Below are 16,241 nucleotides of genomic sequence, written 5' to 3'. Positions count from 1 at the left end.
CGTTAACATTATACATAGTTATTGTCTGTTTTTCACCTGCATTATTATCATTCTTTAATATTATTTATTGTATCAGTATGCTGCTGCTGAAGAATGTGAATTTCCCATTGGGATTAATAAAGTATCTATCTATCTATCTATCTATCTATCTATCTATCTATCTATCTATCTATCTATCTATCTACAAGTCAAATATGGGACCCACATTAACCCGTTAAGGACCAAACTGAGATACATCATTTAATCTGATGTGCATGTCTACACCCATGCGGACACAACAAGGGCATGCAGACCCCACACAGATTGTACCTGGGTTAGAGTCTAACCTAGAAACTTAGAATTGTCTGGCACCATTAGAAGTCTAACCTAGAAACTTAGAATTGTCTGTCACCAGTGCATCTTCATGCCATAAATGAACAGTAACACAGCATTCTTAAACTCTCCAAAATTCAGTTCAGGGTAGGATCTTGGGCAGTGAACAATGATGTGTTAATTCATCCTTATTTAGTATTATAAATGTGAGTAAAATTACTGGAAACAGTAAGAGTTTCTCTGTTTCATCAGCTTCTGATTTTATTTAAATATATTTATATACATATACCTCATCACATCATTTATCATATACCAAACACAATTATTTATAATTGATATCTGTTATTTACAGTATGTACATATTGCACATTTTAGCAGGAATGTTTATTACATTAATTTACAGTAAGACTGAAGACATAAGCTCGAATATACGGTACATATATTCTACTGATATTCAGAAAAATACGCTGTTCATCTTTTACAGAATGTAAACTATAATCAGCAACTTATAAAGCAGATCACCTCTGCTTACAGCATAATGCCTTGCAGAGTGTAAAAGGCAAGAAAATTGTCATGCAGTTCATATTTTCAACATGGGATGCAATATGACCCCATTTGAACTTAATACATTTGCTGTGATGGATGATTTCTTGAAAATGAGACAAGTAATAACCAGTGCTGTGAAGATGATTTATGCAATGCCTCCTTGAATATGTTCAAAATGGCATGTCAGATGATATACAAGTGTCTTTCCAACATTGTGTTGATGAATTAAAAAAATCCATGCACACAAGGTTCATTTACTTTAGTTTGGCAAGATAACACTGAAAAACAGTGTTCTTTCTTCATTTATCAGTTTCATGGTACTATGAGGTTCATTACAGAATTGCTGCAGGTCTGTAAACAACATACAAAAACATGTCTGGAGAAATCTATGGAAATATTCCATCAGTTTGCAAAAATAAATCTTTGTTCACAATGGATCATGATACAAAAGTTGGTATGTTTCCCTGTTGGATTCCAAGGCACTTTTTCTTGGTTCATGGGATCTTGTTATTTCAGTGCAATCTGCGGAAGAAAAAGATTAGAATATTTAATACTTTCTCCTGTCATATCTCCTCTTTATTTATTATTTATGCATGAATTCATTTTAAACATCTTTTTATTAATACTTTTCAGAGGATCAGATCTCTTACAATTTTTTCACACTCTTTTCTTTCTTTACAGTGCTATTGCCTGTTAAATATTATATTTAAAAAATGTAAGGAACCCCAAACTTCCATTCCTTTTCAAAATTGCACAATCCAATTATGGGATCATGGAAAGGTGGGGTCTATCTTGCTGGATCAGGGCCAGTGCAGGAAACAATTAACCTAACATGCCCATCTTTGTTAGCAGTGAGATGCTCGAAAGATTATTGTCCAGTGGCTTTGACACCGATAATTGTGAAGTGCTTTGAGATATTCATATTGTTATACATCAAAACCATCATACCCCCACTACAAATCTTGATCAACACCAGTTTACCAGGCAAACAGACGCACAAAGAATGCTCTTTCGATTGCAAACCACATAACTCTGACATATCTATAGAATCAAAATGCATATCTGAGGATGCTTTTTGTAGATTTCACTTCTGCTTTTAATACAATAATGCCCACTAAACTCATCAACTGGTATGGGCCTAGGGACTTCACTCTGCACTTGCACTATGGACTTCTTAACCAACAAACCCCAGAATATCAGGGCTGGAGGCTACACTTCCTCCACCTTAATCCTTGGTAAGGATTAAATGAAATGCTGGAGATGACATATGAGCCAAAAAAACTTGGTCAGGAATGAACCAAAAGTCAAAGCCAAGAAGTCAACAAAATGAAATCAATAAAGCCAAAGGAAAAAGGCAAAGACGTAGATCAAGAGACAAAACCAAATTCAGAGCCAAACAAACCTAACACCGGGGTCTACGTTTAGAACAGTAGAACAACCTAGATGAGAACAGGCTTTTCAGCCCAACAAAGCTCGCCAGTCCTATCCACTTATTCTTCCAAAATAACATCAAGTCGAGTTTTGAAAGTACCTTAAGTTTTGCTGTCTACAACACTACTTGGTAGCTTATTCCATGTGTCTATGGTTCTCTGTGTAAAGAAAAACCTCCTAATGTTTCTGTGAAATTTACCCATTCCAACTGTGTCCCTGTGCTCTTGAAGAACTCATTTTAAAGTAACAGTCTTGATCTACTTTTCTAATTCCCTTCATAATTTTAAACACTTAATCACCTCTTAATCTTCTTTTGCTTAAACTAAAACAGCTCTTCTAATCTTTCTTCATATTTCAAGACCTTCAGCCCTGGAATCAGCTTAGTCGTTCTTCTTTGGGCCTTTTCTAGCACGGATATGTTCTTTTAGTAGCCTAGAGACCAAAACTACACACAGTGCTCAAGATGAGGCCTCACCAGTGTGTTAAAAAGCCTGAGAATAACCTCCTTGGACTTGTACTCAACCTATCATGCTATATAACCTAGCAAGCTAACCTAACCTGTACTTGGTACAGAAGCCAACCAAAACTAAGAATTATATTGTTTGCGATATCCATTCAACATAACTGAACATGCTACATATTGCCATATTTATACCAGAAATAAAAATGATGTGACTGACCCAAGTCTCATAAAAACGACAATGGGAGCATGATGACACACAACCAAAATGGCATCAAGTAAATAAGAAAAAATATGACAATAATCAAAAAAATCAATACCCTTAAGTAAAATAATAATAATAAAGTGAAAACTAAGGTCAGCAATAAAATCTCCAGATATAAAAACCCCAAATCAGATAAATACATATTAAAACAACCATACAATCCTCAGTAATGGAATGCTACATGTGTTTATCCTCAGCCTTCTTTTCTCCTCCCTTTTTATAGATAGATAGATAGATAGATAGATAGATAGATAGATAGATAGATAGATAGATAGATAGATAGATAGATAGATAGATAGATAGATAGATAGATAGATAGATAGATAGATAGATAGATAGATAGATAGATAGATAGATATTATAATGTGGCTCTTAATACCCATAAAACTAAAGGAATCATAATAGACTTCAGGAAATCCAGGAAAACTAAACATTTTGTTCTCTATATACATGGAAAGGAGGTATAAAGGGAATAATGTTGTAGATTCCTGGGAGTCTAGCCAATCAAATAGATTTACATCATAGGGAGAAGGCAGTCCAGGCAGTTATTGAGACTGAACTCTTGAGCCTGGATGTTGTTTACACTTGCTGGCTATATAAGGTTAGTAGTGTTGCTAGAGACCCAACTCACCCTGCACACTGTGTGTTTGCTGTTTTACTATCTGGCAAGCACTATAGGACAATCCATACTCACACAAATAGATTACAGAAGAGCTTCTTTTTAAGATCTTTAGCTTTCCGTCACTCCCACTATACTGTTTTGAAGCTTTGAAACTGCCTCACACATCATCACCCAGTTATTGATTAATGAGCATGTTATAGTAACAGTAGTGAAATAGATCACAGAGTATTATTATTTTAGCTGTCTCAGGTTATTTGTATTTTACTGTTTTAATACTTTATATGCATGTAGTTTGTATTTAGTACTTGGATAGTGTGTCTTTTGTGTTGTATATTGTATGGTGTATTTTATTATTCCATTAAAGGCCTGTTGCCATATGAATTTTCGTTGTATGTATTATAATGACAATAAACTTTTTTATCTTATCAATATCTTATCTCTGGAATGTGGGATGAAATCCAACACAGATCCTCAAATTCAAACACAGGACACTGGATCTGTCAGGCGGCAGTGCTAACCTTCACTTAAGTGTTAAGTTTCACTCTAAAACTATTAAATATAATACTTTAAAATACTCAGGCCTGGGATAAAAATACAGCTTAAATGCCTTGATGCAAACCCTATGTATTGTGTCCACTAAACAAAACATATGGAGACATATTTGTCTTTGAAAATTATGATATTTTTGAACAGTGATAAATTGTGGGAAATTTTTTGTTGAATACTTGGGTTTGCATGGATAGATAAATGTTATTCTATAACAAGGAGAATAAATTTACTGCTGGCTTGCATGGGGTTGGTTCCTGCCTTGTGCCTAGTGCTGCTGGATTGAGCTCTCTAGCCTAACATCCCAAAATGGATTGAGCAGAGTTGTAAATGAATGGATGGCTCAATAGATCAAATTATTGAAGTATTTAGTATTTTCCGTATTGGGCAGGCACACAGTGACAAGTGTTGAAAGTATATGAAACTACTGTATGACTTCTAAAGTGTCCTAAACTTTATTAAGCTTTATAGGACAGACATTAACTCTTAGCATTAAGTCAAGTCAAGTGGTTTTATTGTCTTACCACCCATATGTAGTACTGCAGAATACAGTGGCACAAAATAACATTCCCTAGGACAACATATACTGTACATAAACACAAGACAAGTGCAAAACAAGCAAAGAACTATACTATCCTATGAATAGGTAAATAATAAACAATGGGTAAGTGAAAAAGTAATAATTGGACTTGTGGTTTGTTTAAAACTTTCATTAGTTACATTAAAAGAAACAACAGGAATAAATAAGTGGTTTTCAATCTTGTTATCAATATATGACTGTGAAAACTGGACCACCATGAAAGCTACAAAATCCCATGATTCTGAGCTACAGTCCTAGAGAAGATTGAACTTAACACAGTGGATGCAAGAAGGAAAGGCGGTTGATTTTGGATCAAGCACTTGACCCTAAAATAATATATCTTGCTCACATCTTAAGAGTTCTGTGTCAATAAAGAAGCAATGCTTGGAAGAGTCGCAGGTAAAAGTCATTGAACCCTTATAGAAGATACAGAACTGGCTAACACTTTTTGTAGTAAATAAGAATCCTGAAAAGCTGTTGTCCACTGGGTCACAAAAAGCCAGAAATTATTAAATGGTTAATAAAAATAAGCATGGTGTCTATCTGTGTTTCTTAAACTTTTTAGGATTGCATAGTCTTATACGAATATTTTGATCTGTGGGAGCTCTATGAAAATTAAAAAAAGAAAGGAAACTACAAAATAATCAGTTACGTGAAAAATATTTTAATCAAGAAAAATATGTATAAATATATGCTTATACGATATGTTTTTACGAAGAAGATGAGACAATAAAAAAACTGCTTCAGGCATTAAATGTGAATGTAAATGAAAAGGATGTGCTGGTATTGTATGACTCAAATCATCAATGTATGGTGAAACGTTTATTAAAGATAGCCTTTGTGACGTGAAGGGGTCATACAGTCTTCAGCCTGTTTTGATAAGTTGTTTTTGTTGTAATGACAGTTGAAAATCTACTTTCACAGATGTGTGTAAAAGCAAACTGCAGCAGGGGTTTTAAAAGCTTATTTTTTTTTTACCTATCAAGATGTAAACTAGTTTTCAATTTTTTTAATAATATCCAAGAAAAATTCATCCAGTATATTTTTTTTATTTGTTTCTAGATTATTTGTTACTTGTTCATTCTAGTTAAATTGAATCCAGAATCCACAAACAAGCCCTTCTCTCGAGTCCTGGCTATCAGGAAAATAGTCTTGAAATTTAACTAACAACTTTTTATAAATGATTAATAACAATAAATTTTAGTTGGTTAAAATAGTAATCTTCATTTCTTCGAAGTACAGTTACATTTTGAAGTTATCAAAGAACTTATCATCAATTCTTTGTATCCGTTTAAATTTTTTTTCCTTCGGCCTTCTATTTTTTTTAGAACTGTCAATTGTCTTTTTTTGTGATCAACTGTTTATGTTATTCAACAATGTCAAAAATAGATCAATACTTTAAAATGTGTAACAATCAATATGTGAATTAGACCATGTTTCCTGAAGTTAAAAGCTTAAAGGTTTATAAAAGCCGAAGTATGTCTGTAAGGTAACATAACTTCAGGTTTCAATTTGTTTCTTTGAAGAACAGCACAAGGTCACAGTTTTTTTTGTTTGATAGAAATATAATTATTTTTGCTCTCAGATCTTCACAAAGTGATGCATGCAATAACAATTGAATATATATATATCCTAGAAATCATCCTAGAAATAAATAAAAATAAATAAATAATAACTTTACAAAAATTAATACAATTAGGTCCGTTAATGTGCACAACTAGATGCAAAGTATCAAATACAACACTGCATGCATCAAACAATAAAGACATTCAGTAACTGTCATTGCAGACAGCAGGACCTCGACTTTTGGCATGACCTCAGATCAATGTGGCAAGAGATGCAATATATGGTGTGTCAAATTCTACCTATCCGTTGATCTCTGCTAATTTTTCCAGTAGCTCCAGTTAATACAAGGCATTATGACTGACGGCCCACAGAAGTGCTAAGGTTTTCCAGAACACAGTTTAAGAATCACTGGTGTATGTTATAAGCACATGTATATATCAGTAGAACTTTTCACATGGAAGGAGTTTTCATTAATTGTCCTACGTTTTTAACATCTCAAAATATTCACAATTGTAATGAGAGTGGAGTAGAAGTTAGTAATTATGCCTCATGGAACTATTGTCCTGGGTTCGAATCCTGAGTCCCGAGATGGCCCATATGGACTTGACATGTTTTCCCTGCATCTGTAAGATTTGTCCTCCAGGTTTTCTTTCATATCCCCAAAGATGTATATCAGACCAATTGGCCCTGTAGGAGTGCATCCTGTGATGGTCTGGGCTAATTCCTGCCTTGCAACCTAATCTTCAGAAATATTCTCCAGTTCCTGTAACCCTGATTTGGATTATGTGGGCTTGAGAATATTATTTTAGAGTTAAAGTTACACTTGAATAATTTAGGCTGGCGGCCATCCAGAATTAGATCTTACAATAGGCTCAATCCTGCTCAGATGAGTTCTAGCTCATGCAAACCCAGATTTAAATAAGCACGTTTGGAAAATGAATAAATTCCTTTTATAAGTAAGGTGCATGTGTGTGTGTATGAATGTGTGGTTAGCTAGAAGTGAATTAAAGTTAGCGAGCTCTTTGATGGACTGGCATTTTGTCCAAGCTGCTAGCTGCCTCATGCCCAATACTACTAAGGTGGACAAATAAGGTATATTTAATTTTTATGTACAAAATCATTGTGAAAAGAATGGCATTTACTATATATGCAATGTGTACTTAACATAATTCATAATAAACTAATCCTGGATGTAGCACTAGTACACAAACCCACAGCCACTCACTCAAAACAAACAAATTTAAAATGACCAGTCAAGTAAATTCTTTCACATGCTGTTTTCATTTACTAGTCAGCATCTTTGTTATAAGAAACCTTCCCATCTTCACTAATCTTTCAACACTATCTACTCTGGAATATGTTATAGATAGATAGATAGATAGATAGATAGATAGATAGATAGATAGATAGATAGATAGATAGATAGATAGATAGATAGATAGATAGATAGATAGATAGATAGATAGATAGATACTTTAATAATCCCAAGGGGAAATTCTTAAATGGGGAGAATATTGGCAGTATTTACAGATGTTACTCATTAATGTCACAGTGTTCAACACTAGACAGTCTTAGGCAATGCTGGGAAAAGGAAATCTCTATTAATATCTCATTCAGGGTAGGGAATTCCGTTGCTCATAAAGTATATTCTCCATCAATCTGTGCAAAACATGGTTTAATCTGCCTTCAAATAGTACATTATACACAATAGTCTAGATTAAAATCATCTAAAATATATCAGGGAATGGACCCTAATTGTGAGTGACACCATGTAACCGTGGCCTGTCTATGCCATATGTTTTGGGACTATCCTAAATTAGGATCATTTTGAGGGAAGACATTTGCTCATCTATCAGAGAGTATTGGATTAACATTTATTCTAATCCATTCACAATGTTCAGAGTTAACATCAGTTAAGATTAAACTAGCTAGGGATATACACATTGATTTGCTATACTACACTGTTAGCACAGCCTGATTTTGCCCAACTAGAAGACTTTTAGTGCACCCTCCGTAATTCTACTATAAAACTAAAAAAAAAATTCTATTTACATTGCGTGGAACAGTACAGAGATTTTCCAGAATTTGGCACGGATTTATCAATGTTATTCTAAAATTAATCTGCTTTGCTCCTGCCAAAATTTTTGTTTAACTTCGGGTGCTTTAATTAATGTGTTGAACTATAATATAATGCGCTGTCTGTTATCAAGTATCTTTCCATACAGAGTTAAGGGTGGACTTTGGAGTGCTGGTTGTGATTAATGTATCTTAATTCTTTCTTTGATATGTCACATTGATTCTATTTTTGATTGGACTGTTTTATGTTTTCATACAGCAGTGTACATTTGATGGTTTTGCTATAACAATAACTACAATTTAATTTAAAATAAACACAGTCACTAGATAATGTAATCTGTACGTCCCTTAGAAGTTCGTGGGAATGATGTAATGACACAACTTGGATTCTAAAATGTCTTAAGAGTGAGTCATAATGTGTGCCCTTGGGCAGCTATACTTACTTGTGTGTTAGTTACAGGAGTTATCCGATTAGATAGATACTTTATTAATCCATCCATCCATCCATTTTCCAACCCGCTGAATCCGAACACAGGGTCACGGGGGTCTGCTGGAGCCAATCCCAGCCAACACAGGGCACAAGGCAGGAACCAATCCCGGGCAGGGTGCCAACCCACCGCAGGACACACACAAACACATCCACACACCAAGCACACACTAGGGCCAATTTAGAATCGCCAATCCACCTAACCAGCATGTCTTTGGACTGTGGGAGGAAACCGGAGCGCCCGGAGGAAACCCACGCAGACACGGGGAGAACATGCAAACTCCACGCAGGGAGGACCCGGGAAGCGAACCCAGGTCCCCAGGTCTCACAACTGCGAGGCAGCAGCGCTACCCACTGCGCCACCGTGCCGCACTTTATTAATCCCCAAGGGGAAATTCAACTCACATACTCCAGCAGCAGCATACTGATAAAAACAATATTAATTAAAGAGTAATAAAAACACAGTGCAAGTTAAAAAGTGCAAGGTGGAAAGTGCAAGGCAGGTATAACATTCAAATTGTATAATGTTACCGTTCACCCCCCCCGGTGGAATTAGAGAGTCGCTTATTGTGGGGGAGGAACAATCTCCTCAGTCTGTCAGTGGAGCAGGACAGTGACAGCAGTCTGTCTCTGAAGCTGCTCCTCTGTCTGGAGATGATACTGTTCAGTGGATTCTCCATGATTGACAGGAACCTGCTCAGCGCCCATCGCTCCGCCACAGATGTCAAACTGTCCAGCTCCGATTGCCAGATTATTTCTGTTCTGTGAGTGATACAATAGGCAACGACCTCCCTACATCCCCTTGTTGTTTTCTGCATTATTGAAAGTACACATAGGTACTGCAATAATATCATCATTCGCTTTGTAAATCCGATAACAGCAGGACATAACACACATTGTGAACAAGGAGAGAACTTGCAAACTTCAGTGCTGCTAATCACTACAGCTGATTTCTTCTTCTTCTTTCGGCTGCTCCCATTAGGGGTTTACCACAGTGGATCATCTTCTTCCATATCTTTCTGTTCTCTGTATCTTGCTCTGTTACACCCATCACCTGCATGTCCTCTCTCACCACATCCATAAACCTTCGCTTAGGCCTTCCTCTTTCCCTCTTCCCTGGCAGCTCTATCCTTAGCATCCTTCTCCCAATATACTCAGCATCTCTCCTCTGCACATGTCCAAACCAACGCAATCTCACCTCTCTGACTTTGTCTCCCAACTGTCCAACTTGAGCTGACCCTCTAATGTCCTCATTTCTAATCCTGTTCAACCTCGTCACATCCAGTAAAAATCTTAACATCTTTAAGTCTGCTACCTCCAGTTCTGTCTTCTGCTTTCTGGTCAGTGTCACCGTCTCCAACCCGTATAACATAGCCGGTCTCTCTACCGTCCTGTAGGCCTTCCCTTTCACTCTTGCTGATTCTAATCACTACTGCTGTATGCAATAAAAATCCTTATCCATTCATATATTGCATTAACCTCAGCTTCCAACATTGATTATTTCAGATACACATCAAACTAAGTGAAGGAGATGTTAACACTAAGAAAATGAGTTCATGGTGTCAATGTGCCACTTTATGCATGCTCTTAACTTGAACTTTTCCTTCACAGAAAAGACTCCTTGCTGGTTTCCAAAACTTTTTGGTCAGCTGCACCACATGTAACTTCTCAACAGTATGTCATTCTATTGTCAATTCTGAAAATGCTTACCTTAGATTTATTCTTTTTTTATTTTCTTTGTAAAGCTACCCATCCATGCACATTGGGCTGACTGCTAATCTTGTAAGAAGTCTGGCACACCTTTTGTAATCTGTCACACAAGAGAAAACTGTTGTAATACAAGTCGTGGGTAAACAGAACAACAAACGTATTCTCATGTAACATTGCAGAACAGAAGTTCAATTTAATTCAAGTCACTGGTTTTGAATAGCACTCTTCACTGCATGCAGGCTTAGTGCTCTAGATCTTTTCTTAAAGTTGCACTTCTGAATTTAAACTTTTAACTTAAGACCAGAACTGCTTATTTGTATCAGTATGACCATGGTGTCATGTTAAAAGCAGTTTTATAATGGCATAATAGAGCAAACACACCGTCAATAATTCTAAGGAAAGAACTGACTGAAATACCAATGCACACAGCGTGTTTTTATATTGTCCTACACAAATATATTGGAGGGATTTGTCATCAAGGATAAAGGAATCAGCATTCGGCCAGCAATCAGTGACAACACTAAGCCAAATTTTGTTATCAGGATTTCATACAATCATTTTATTAATTAGTGTTTTTAAAACAAATCTATTTTTACACTTTTTAATAGCATCATTGTCAAAAATGGATTACGGGTTTTGTATACAGTACATCAGTTTAATAAATGTGTGCCTGCTTTAAACTTTAGTCAAACAACATTCTTGCATTATAAGACATTTCTATTTTATTTTATTTTTCAGTACGTGGAAGTGGCACTTACATGCTGGCATATTGCAGTCCCTTGTATTGTGATAAATCCTGTGAAACTGTTTACTGCACTTTGGACTAAAGTAAAGAGGACCTGAAAGGGAAAAATTAAAATATCTATAAATAATCATGGCACCAAAAACAAGAATGTATTTTGTTGATGAAATTTTAAATACTCTTACCTGTCAAATGTTTTAAAAACTTGTCTTTTGATCTCAGATCTCTAGGAAATATTTCTGTGATAAAAAAGCAAACGTTATGCCATTAGCTATATAGATGGACAGACTATGGTATAATGTCTAATTATTACTATATAATGCCTTACAAACTGAGAGTGTTTGCTCAAATTTACAGCTAAAATGCAAAAATAATGTGTCAAACCTTACAACATTAACATACCTGAACAATGAGACTCCTTTAAACAAACTAAATAAGTCATTTCATGTAAGAGTGCACAATTTTATAATAATGCAACAGTTACACTGTAAAATAATCCATCCATCCATTATCCAACCCACTATATTCTAACTACAGGGTCACGGGGGTCTGCTGGAGCCAATACTGTAAAATAACTACAGTTTGTGTATTTTGCTATTTAGTGCGGCTTATGAGTGTTTTTGAAAATACAAAAGAAAATTGTCCATGGACATCACTTTCATAGATGGCAAATTATTCTGCACATGTGAAATAAGCAGCAATACTTCAAATTTATACAAAGGTTACTAAATGAAGCACTGTTTTGTTTAAACTTTTCACATCTAAATCAAACAAAATGTCATATGATTAAAAACTGATGACACCCATTATAAGAAACAATTGACAGCTCTTTCATCTTTCTATCTATCCATCCATAAACCATTTTTTCAACATCTTCATCCGGTTTTGGATTGTGTTTGTGGTGGGGGTCTGCTGTCTGTCTCTGCAATATCAGGTGCAAGGCAAGAACTAAACCCACATGGAGCCCACTGATACTTTGTTTTGTACATATCTACCCATCACTCCCACCATGCCTCTTTGGACCTGCCAGTTAATCTCACCTGCACATCTTTGGGCTGGTGGAGAATAAGGTCATCAGAAAAAAATGGGGTTAAGAGTTTATCAATCATTTATATTGTGTGATTTTCAAAATGAACACTTAAGAATTGTAAACAGCCGTGATGTGCTAAAATAATTTAATTATTCTTTATGCATGCCAATCCTTAAATGGTGCCTTGTTAATTTACTGCTGATTGATTTTGTGAAATTAGCCTGGAGGAGTTGTTCCTTAGTTGCCAGTTGAGGTTAAACATCTGCCAACTGAGTTTTCACTTACGTGGTTATACATGTGAACAGAACTCATTTTACAGAAGTGTAGGGTTACCTGTTGTGGAGTTTGGCATAAAGCCTGTCATCTCCAAGTTGAAAGCGAGTTTTTACATCATTAAGTAACTCAAAAAGTCACATTAGTGCATGATGGATAAAGGCGATGACTTCTAGTCACTTGCAAATATGAATACACGTTTTACTTGGCTGAGGCTGTAACAATGAAGGCTTACCAACTTTCCGATCTGTGAAGGACTTGTTTTCTGGTAAATCCTTAGATGGAACAGTAAAAGTCTGACTTTTCAAAAAGGGTCCAGCGCTAGTGCCGTCTTGTGTAGGGGTACTCTTCACCTGGCTCACACTATTCATGATCAAGTTCAACAGTTTATGTTCCATCGGCCAAGTGGTCTCTCTGCAATGTCCCGCCGTGCAAATTATCAAAACCAGTCCCAGAATGAAAGGAGACTTCGGTCTGCTCATCGCTCCAAGCAATCCAAGCAAACGACACTCCTCGCCTTGGGCTCTGCCTTCAGCTTCCCCTGGAAGACACAAGTAATGAGATATTTGAAACACACACACACACACCACCGCGATTAAAAAGTGGAGGCCAGTATGGCAACATGTGTCACCGGTAGGTTACGCATCCAGGCGTAGCGGTGATTTCATTCTGAATAACCTTATCGAGCGCTGCCTAGAAGACAGCGTGGAGTTTTATGAAGTTTCCACCGCATTTACTTTGTTTTTCCTTCGTCATCTGAATTGCACCAGCTTAAGGGAACGTCCTTTTCCCGTACCAGCGCACGGACAATTTACAGACCGCCGCAAGGTGTCTAAATGGAAATCGAACGCTGCTCCCTGGTAGAGGGGCTAGCCACTGTACTACCACCCTACCGGGTCACCGATTAGCAATTTGGCTGCTTTAAAGTGCCTACTTTATGCAGTACCAAAAGCCAGCCCTGAAGCACTCTCGCGATCCGGGGCGCATTAGATCTTCCATTCAACCGTTGCATTCACTAATTTTTTTAAAGTAGTCCCCTGAATTTAACACCCTTTTTTTAATTTAAATAATTTTGCGCCACTGTCTTATATGGGTCGGCACCGTGCTTCTCGGATCCAACCCACGGTGTGCTATTATCCAGCTGCTTGTGTGAAGTTTGAACCTTCCCTCCTTGTTCTTGACAGGTTTTTCGAAGCGGTTCTTCCCATTGTCCAAAACCTGCATTTTAGTTTTACTGTTGATTCCACACAGATCCCGAACGGGAGTGTGAGCCCTATCAATGACTTGCCTTCGTATACGGTTAGTTCCTGTCTTGTCCTCGGATCTGCAGGGACGGGCTCCCGTTTCCCGCGACCCTGGTCTGGATTAAATGATTCAAAGAATGGTGTCATGTTATGGTATTATAACGTACAACACGGCACTGTAGCTGTATAAATCAAACAACAGTTCAAGTCCTATCTCATCTTAATTTACACTTGTCCTAGCTGAAGTTTGTTCAGTCCTCCGCAAATAAACATTTCTCCGCTCTGACATGTTTATTGTACTTTAAACGGTTAATATTTAAGCTATGATCTGATCTTCGTTTGTGTTGATTTATCTTAAAATTGTACAGTGTTACAGGTGATTTGAATTTTTTTACAAGGAGTTCTGCTTGCCACTTGTCCGGTTATTTTAAAGAAGTATGAAATCACCAAGGAACTTTAGCTATGCATATGTAGTGCCTTGAAAATATTAAGTGTTACCTTTTATTCCCCTTTGGTTTCCGATGCTTCTATTCCCTGTTGTATGCTGTACGATCCCACTTGTTCTTCCAAATGATCACTCCGAGGATCCGCTTCAACCCTTGGGATTACAGCGCAGTGCTCAACGGAGCCGTAGGCTCAGGTATTCCCAGTCCTTGTACAACTGCACCATGTCAGCCCCGCAGCAGGAGGTTCTTATATATCTTTATGAGATGCATGTGGCAGCCCAGGCTGACTTTATCGACTTCAAAGTGGGTGGAAAATAATAAAAGTCCTCTTGACAACTTATTTCTTCTGCCTTCACCCCCGCTTTGGCGAACGTGTGTGTGGCTCCTGAAGTTTCTCTCCCGTTTTTCGGTTGGGTCTCGCTGACTTTTTATTCTCTCCTGCCGACGTAATGAGCAGTCCCCTTGTGGTTTAGCCCGGCGTGTCTTTAATTAGAAACGCGTTTACATCCCTGTCTGAGAAATTCATTTTATTTTCCCGATCATCAGACCTTTCCGTGTTAAGTAGAGTTGCGCCCCCCCGCCCTCCCCACTTTGTATTTTCTCCCACCCACCACCTCCTCTCTCACACTCTCTCTCTGTCTCCCTCTATTCCTCTCGTCAGTCTTTACAGATGGGAAAGATGCGTGTCTACCAGGAACTTTGCTTATTTCCTTAAACGGGAATGCCTGGTGTTCGACATGAACATTAAGAGAGCATGCAGGTTAAATGGTCGTTATCTCCTAATTTTCCTGCCGAGGATGCCTCGATCGATATGAACTTCGCGTTTCACTTTAGATTTCAAAGCAATGACTGGAAATCAGAATAGCGAATTTAATTATACGCAATTATGGTAAGTACCAGCAGATTGGCCATTTGAAAAAAAAGTGCAAATTTAAAAAAAAGAAAAGATATATATGTTTGAAAGACGGTTCTACACTTGCCATCATTAGAAAGAAAAAGCAAACAGGAAAGTCGTGCATGACCTGCTCAGCGTTTGTTTGTACTAACTGCTCGTCGCCACTCCCTCTAAGTAAAGCTAGAAAGCCTGAAGTCCATGCTTTAGCCTTTCCAACTGATTTTTTTCCATATACATTTAAAAACATTTTTAAGCCGTTGTCTGCCCCGCCCGGCTGCTTCAGCCCCTCGGACGCAGACGAGTCCACCGCGCACAGGCGCCGATTCAGCCCAGCACTCCTCCGTGTCTCTAATGAAATAAAATGGTACTCAACCTTTTTCGATTTTTTTATTTTGTGGCAACCAGTACCCACTTCTCTTTTTGTTAGTTTTGAGATTAAACCATAAGATCAAAGAATACATTCTTCTTTAACACATAGTTTTTATTTTTTTTATTTATTTATTTTTTAAATGTTTTACACTTACCTTCCACTGCTGAGTACCCTGCTGATACATTTAGATGCCATGAGGATCCATCGCACCTGCTAAGCTCTTATTTACAATGCAATGTGTATTGGTGTGTCATTGTTAAGCTGTAGTGATGTTGTAGTAACCTACAACCTATAGATGCACTATAGGAAGCCCCCATTTAAGTTGGCAGTGGTACTTTGCACTTCTGATAATCCTTTGTTAAACTCTTGTTACCTTGTAGTAAGTGATGCACTAAGGTATCTTAACTTTGAAAGTGCCATCAGTGCTTTGCAAGTCTTATTTAGGCTAAACAAAGCCTTTGTTAAGGACTTCCAACTTTGTAGTAACCTACTAATAAATGCCCGATTGTAGTGTTGTCAGTAGTAGTTGGCAAGTCTTAGTACAGTAAAGACTAACCAATCATTTGGTAAGGTCTTACTAGGCTGTAGTTAAGTAATGTGCCAAGGTAGCCCCTATTTTAAAGTGCCAGTGGTGTTTTGC

General features: G+C 37.2%; 1 protein-coding gene across 1 annotated transcript; it reads right to left on the bottom strand.

Annotated features, from left to right (window-relative positions):
* Positions 1-557: 557 nt before the first annotated feature.
* Positions 558-14,934, bottom strand: alkal2b (ALK and LTK ligand 2b). Its single transcript, XM_028797750.2, has 6 exons — positions 14,389-14,934; positions 12,882-13,187; positions 11,529-11,582; positions 11,360-11,440; positions 10,602-10,701; positions 558-1,380 (listed from the first exon to the last, which is right to left on the bottom strand). Exons 2-5 carry the CDS (start codon positions 13,126-13,128, stop codon positions 10,637-10,639), a joined length of 447 nt encoding a protein of 148 aa, XP_028653583.1. The 5' UTR covers positions 13,129-13,187; positions 14,389-14,934; the 3' UTR covers positions 558-1,380; positions 10,602-10,636.
* Between the last annotated feature and the right edge of the window lie 1,307 nt (positions 14,935-16,241).

The sequence above is a fragment of the Erpetoichthys calabaricus genome, chromosome 3 (assembly GCF_900747795.2).
Source record: "Erpetoichthys calabaricus chromosome 3, fErpCal1.3, whole genome shotgun sequence".
Lineage (NCBI taxonomy): Eukaryota > Metazoa > Chordata > Cladistia > Polypteriformes > Polypteridae > Erpetoichthys > Erpetoichthys calabaricus.
The sequence above is the reverse complement of the archived record's forward strand: the minus strand, read 5'-3'. Positions and strand labels throughout refer to the sequence as shown.

Excerpts from the sequence above, each read along its gene's own strand:
- alkal2b (XM_028797750.2), bottom strand. The coding sequence starts at position 13,128 with ATGAGCAGACCGAAGTCTCCTTTCATTCTGGGACTGGTTTTGATAATT. Across the intron at positions 11,583-12,881 it reads CTTCACAGATCGGAAAGTTG|AAATATTTCCTAGAGATCTG; the intron begins GTAAGCCTTCAT and ends TTTTTATCACAG. Across the intron at positions 11,441-11,528 it reads GTTTTTAAAACATTTGACAG|GTCCTCTTTACTTTAGTCCA; the intron begins GTAAGAGTATTT and ends TTTCCCTTTCAG.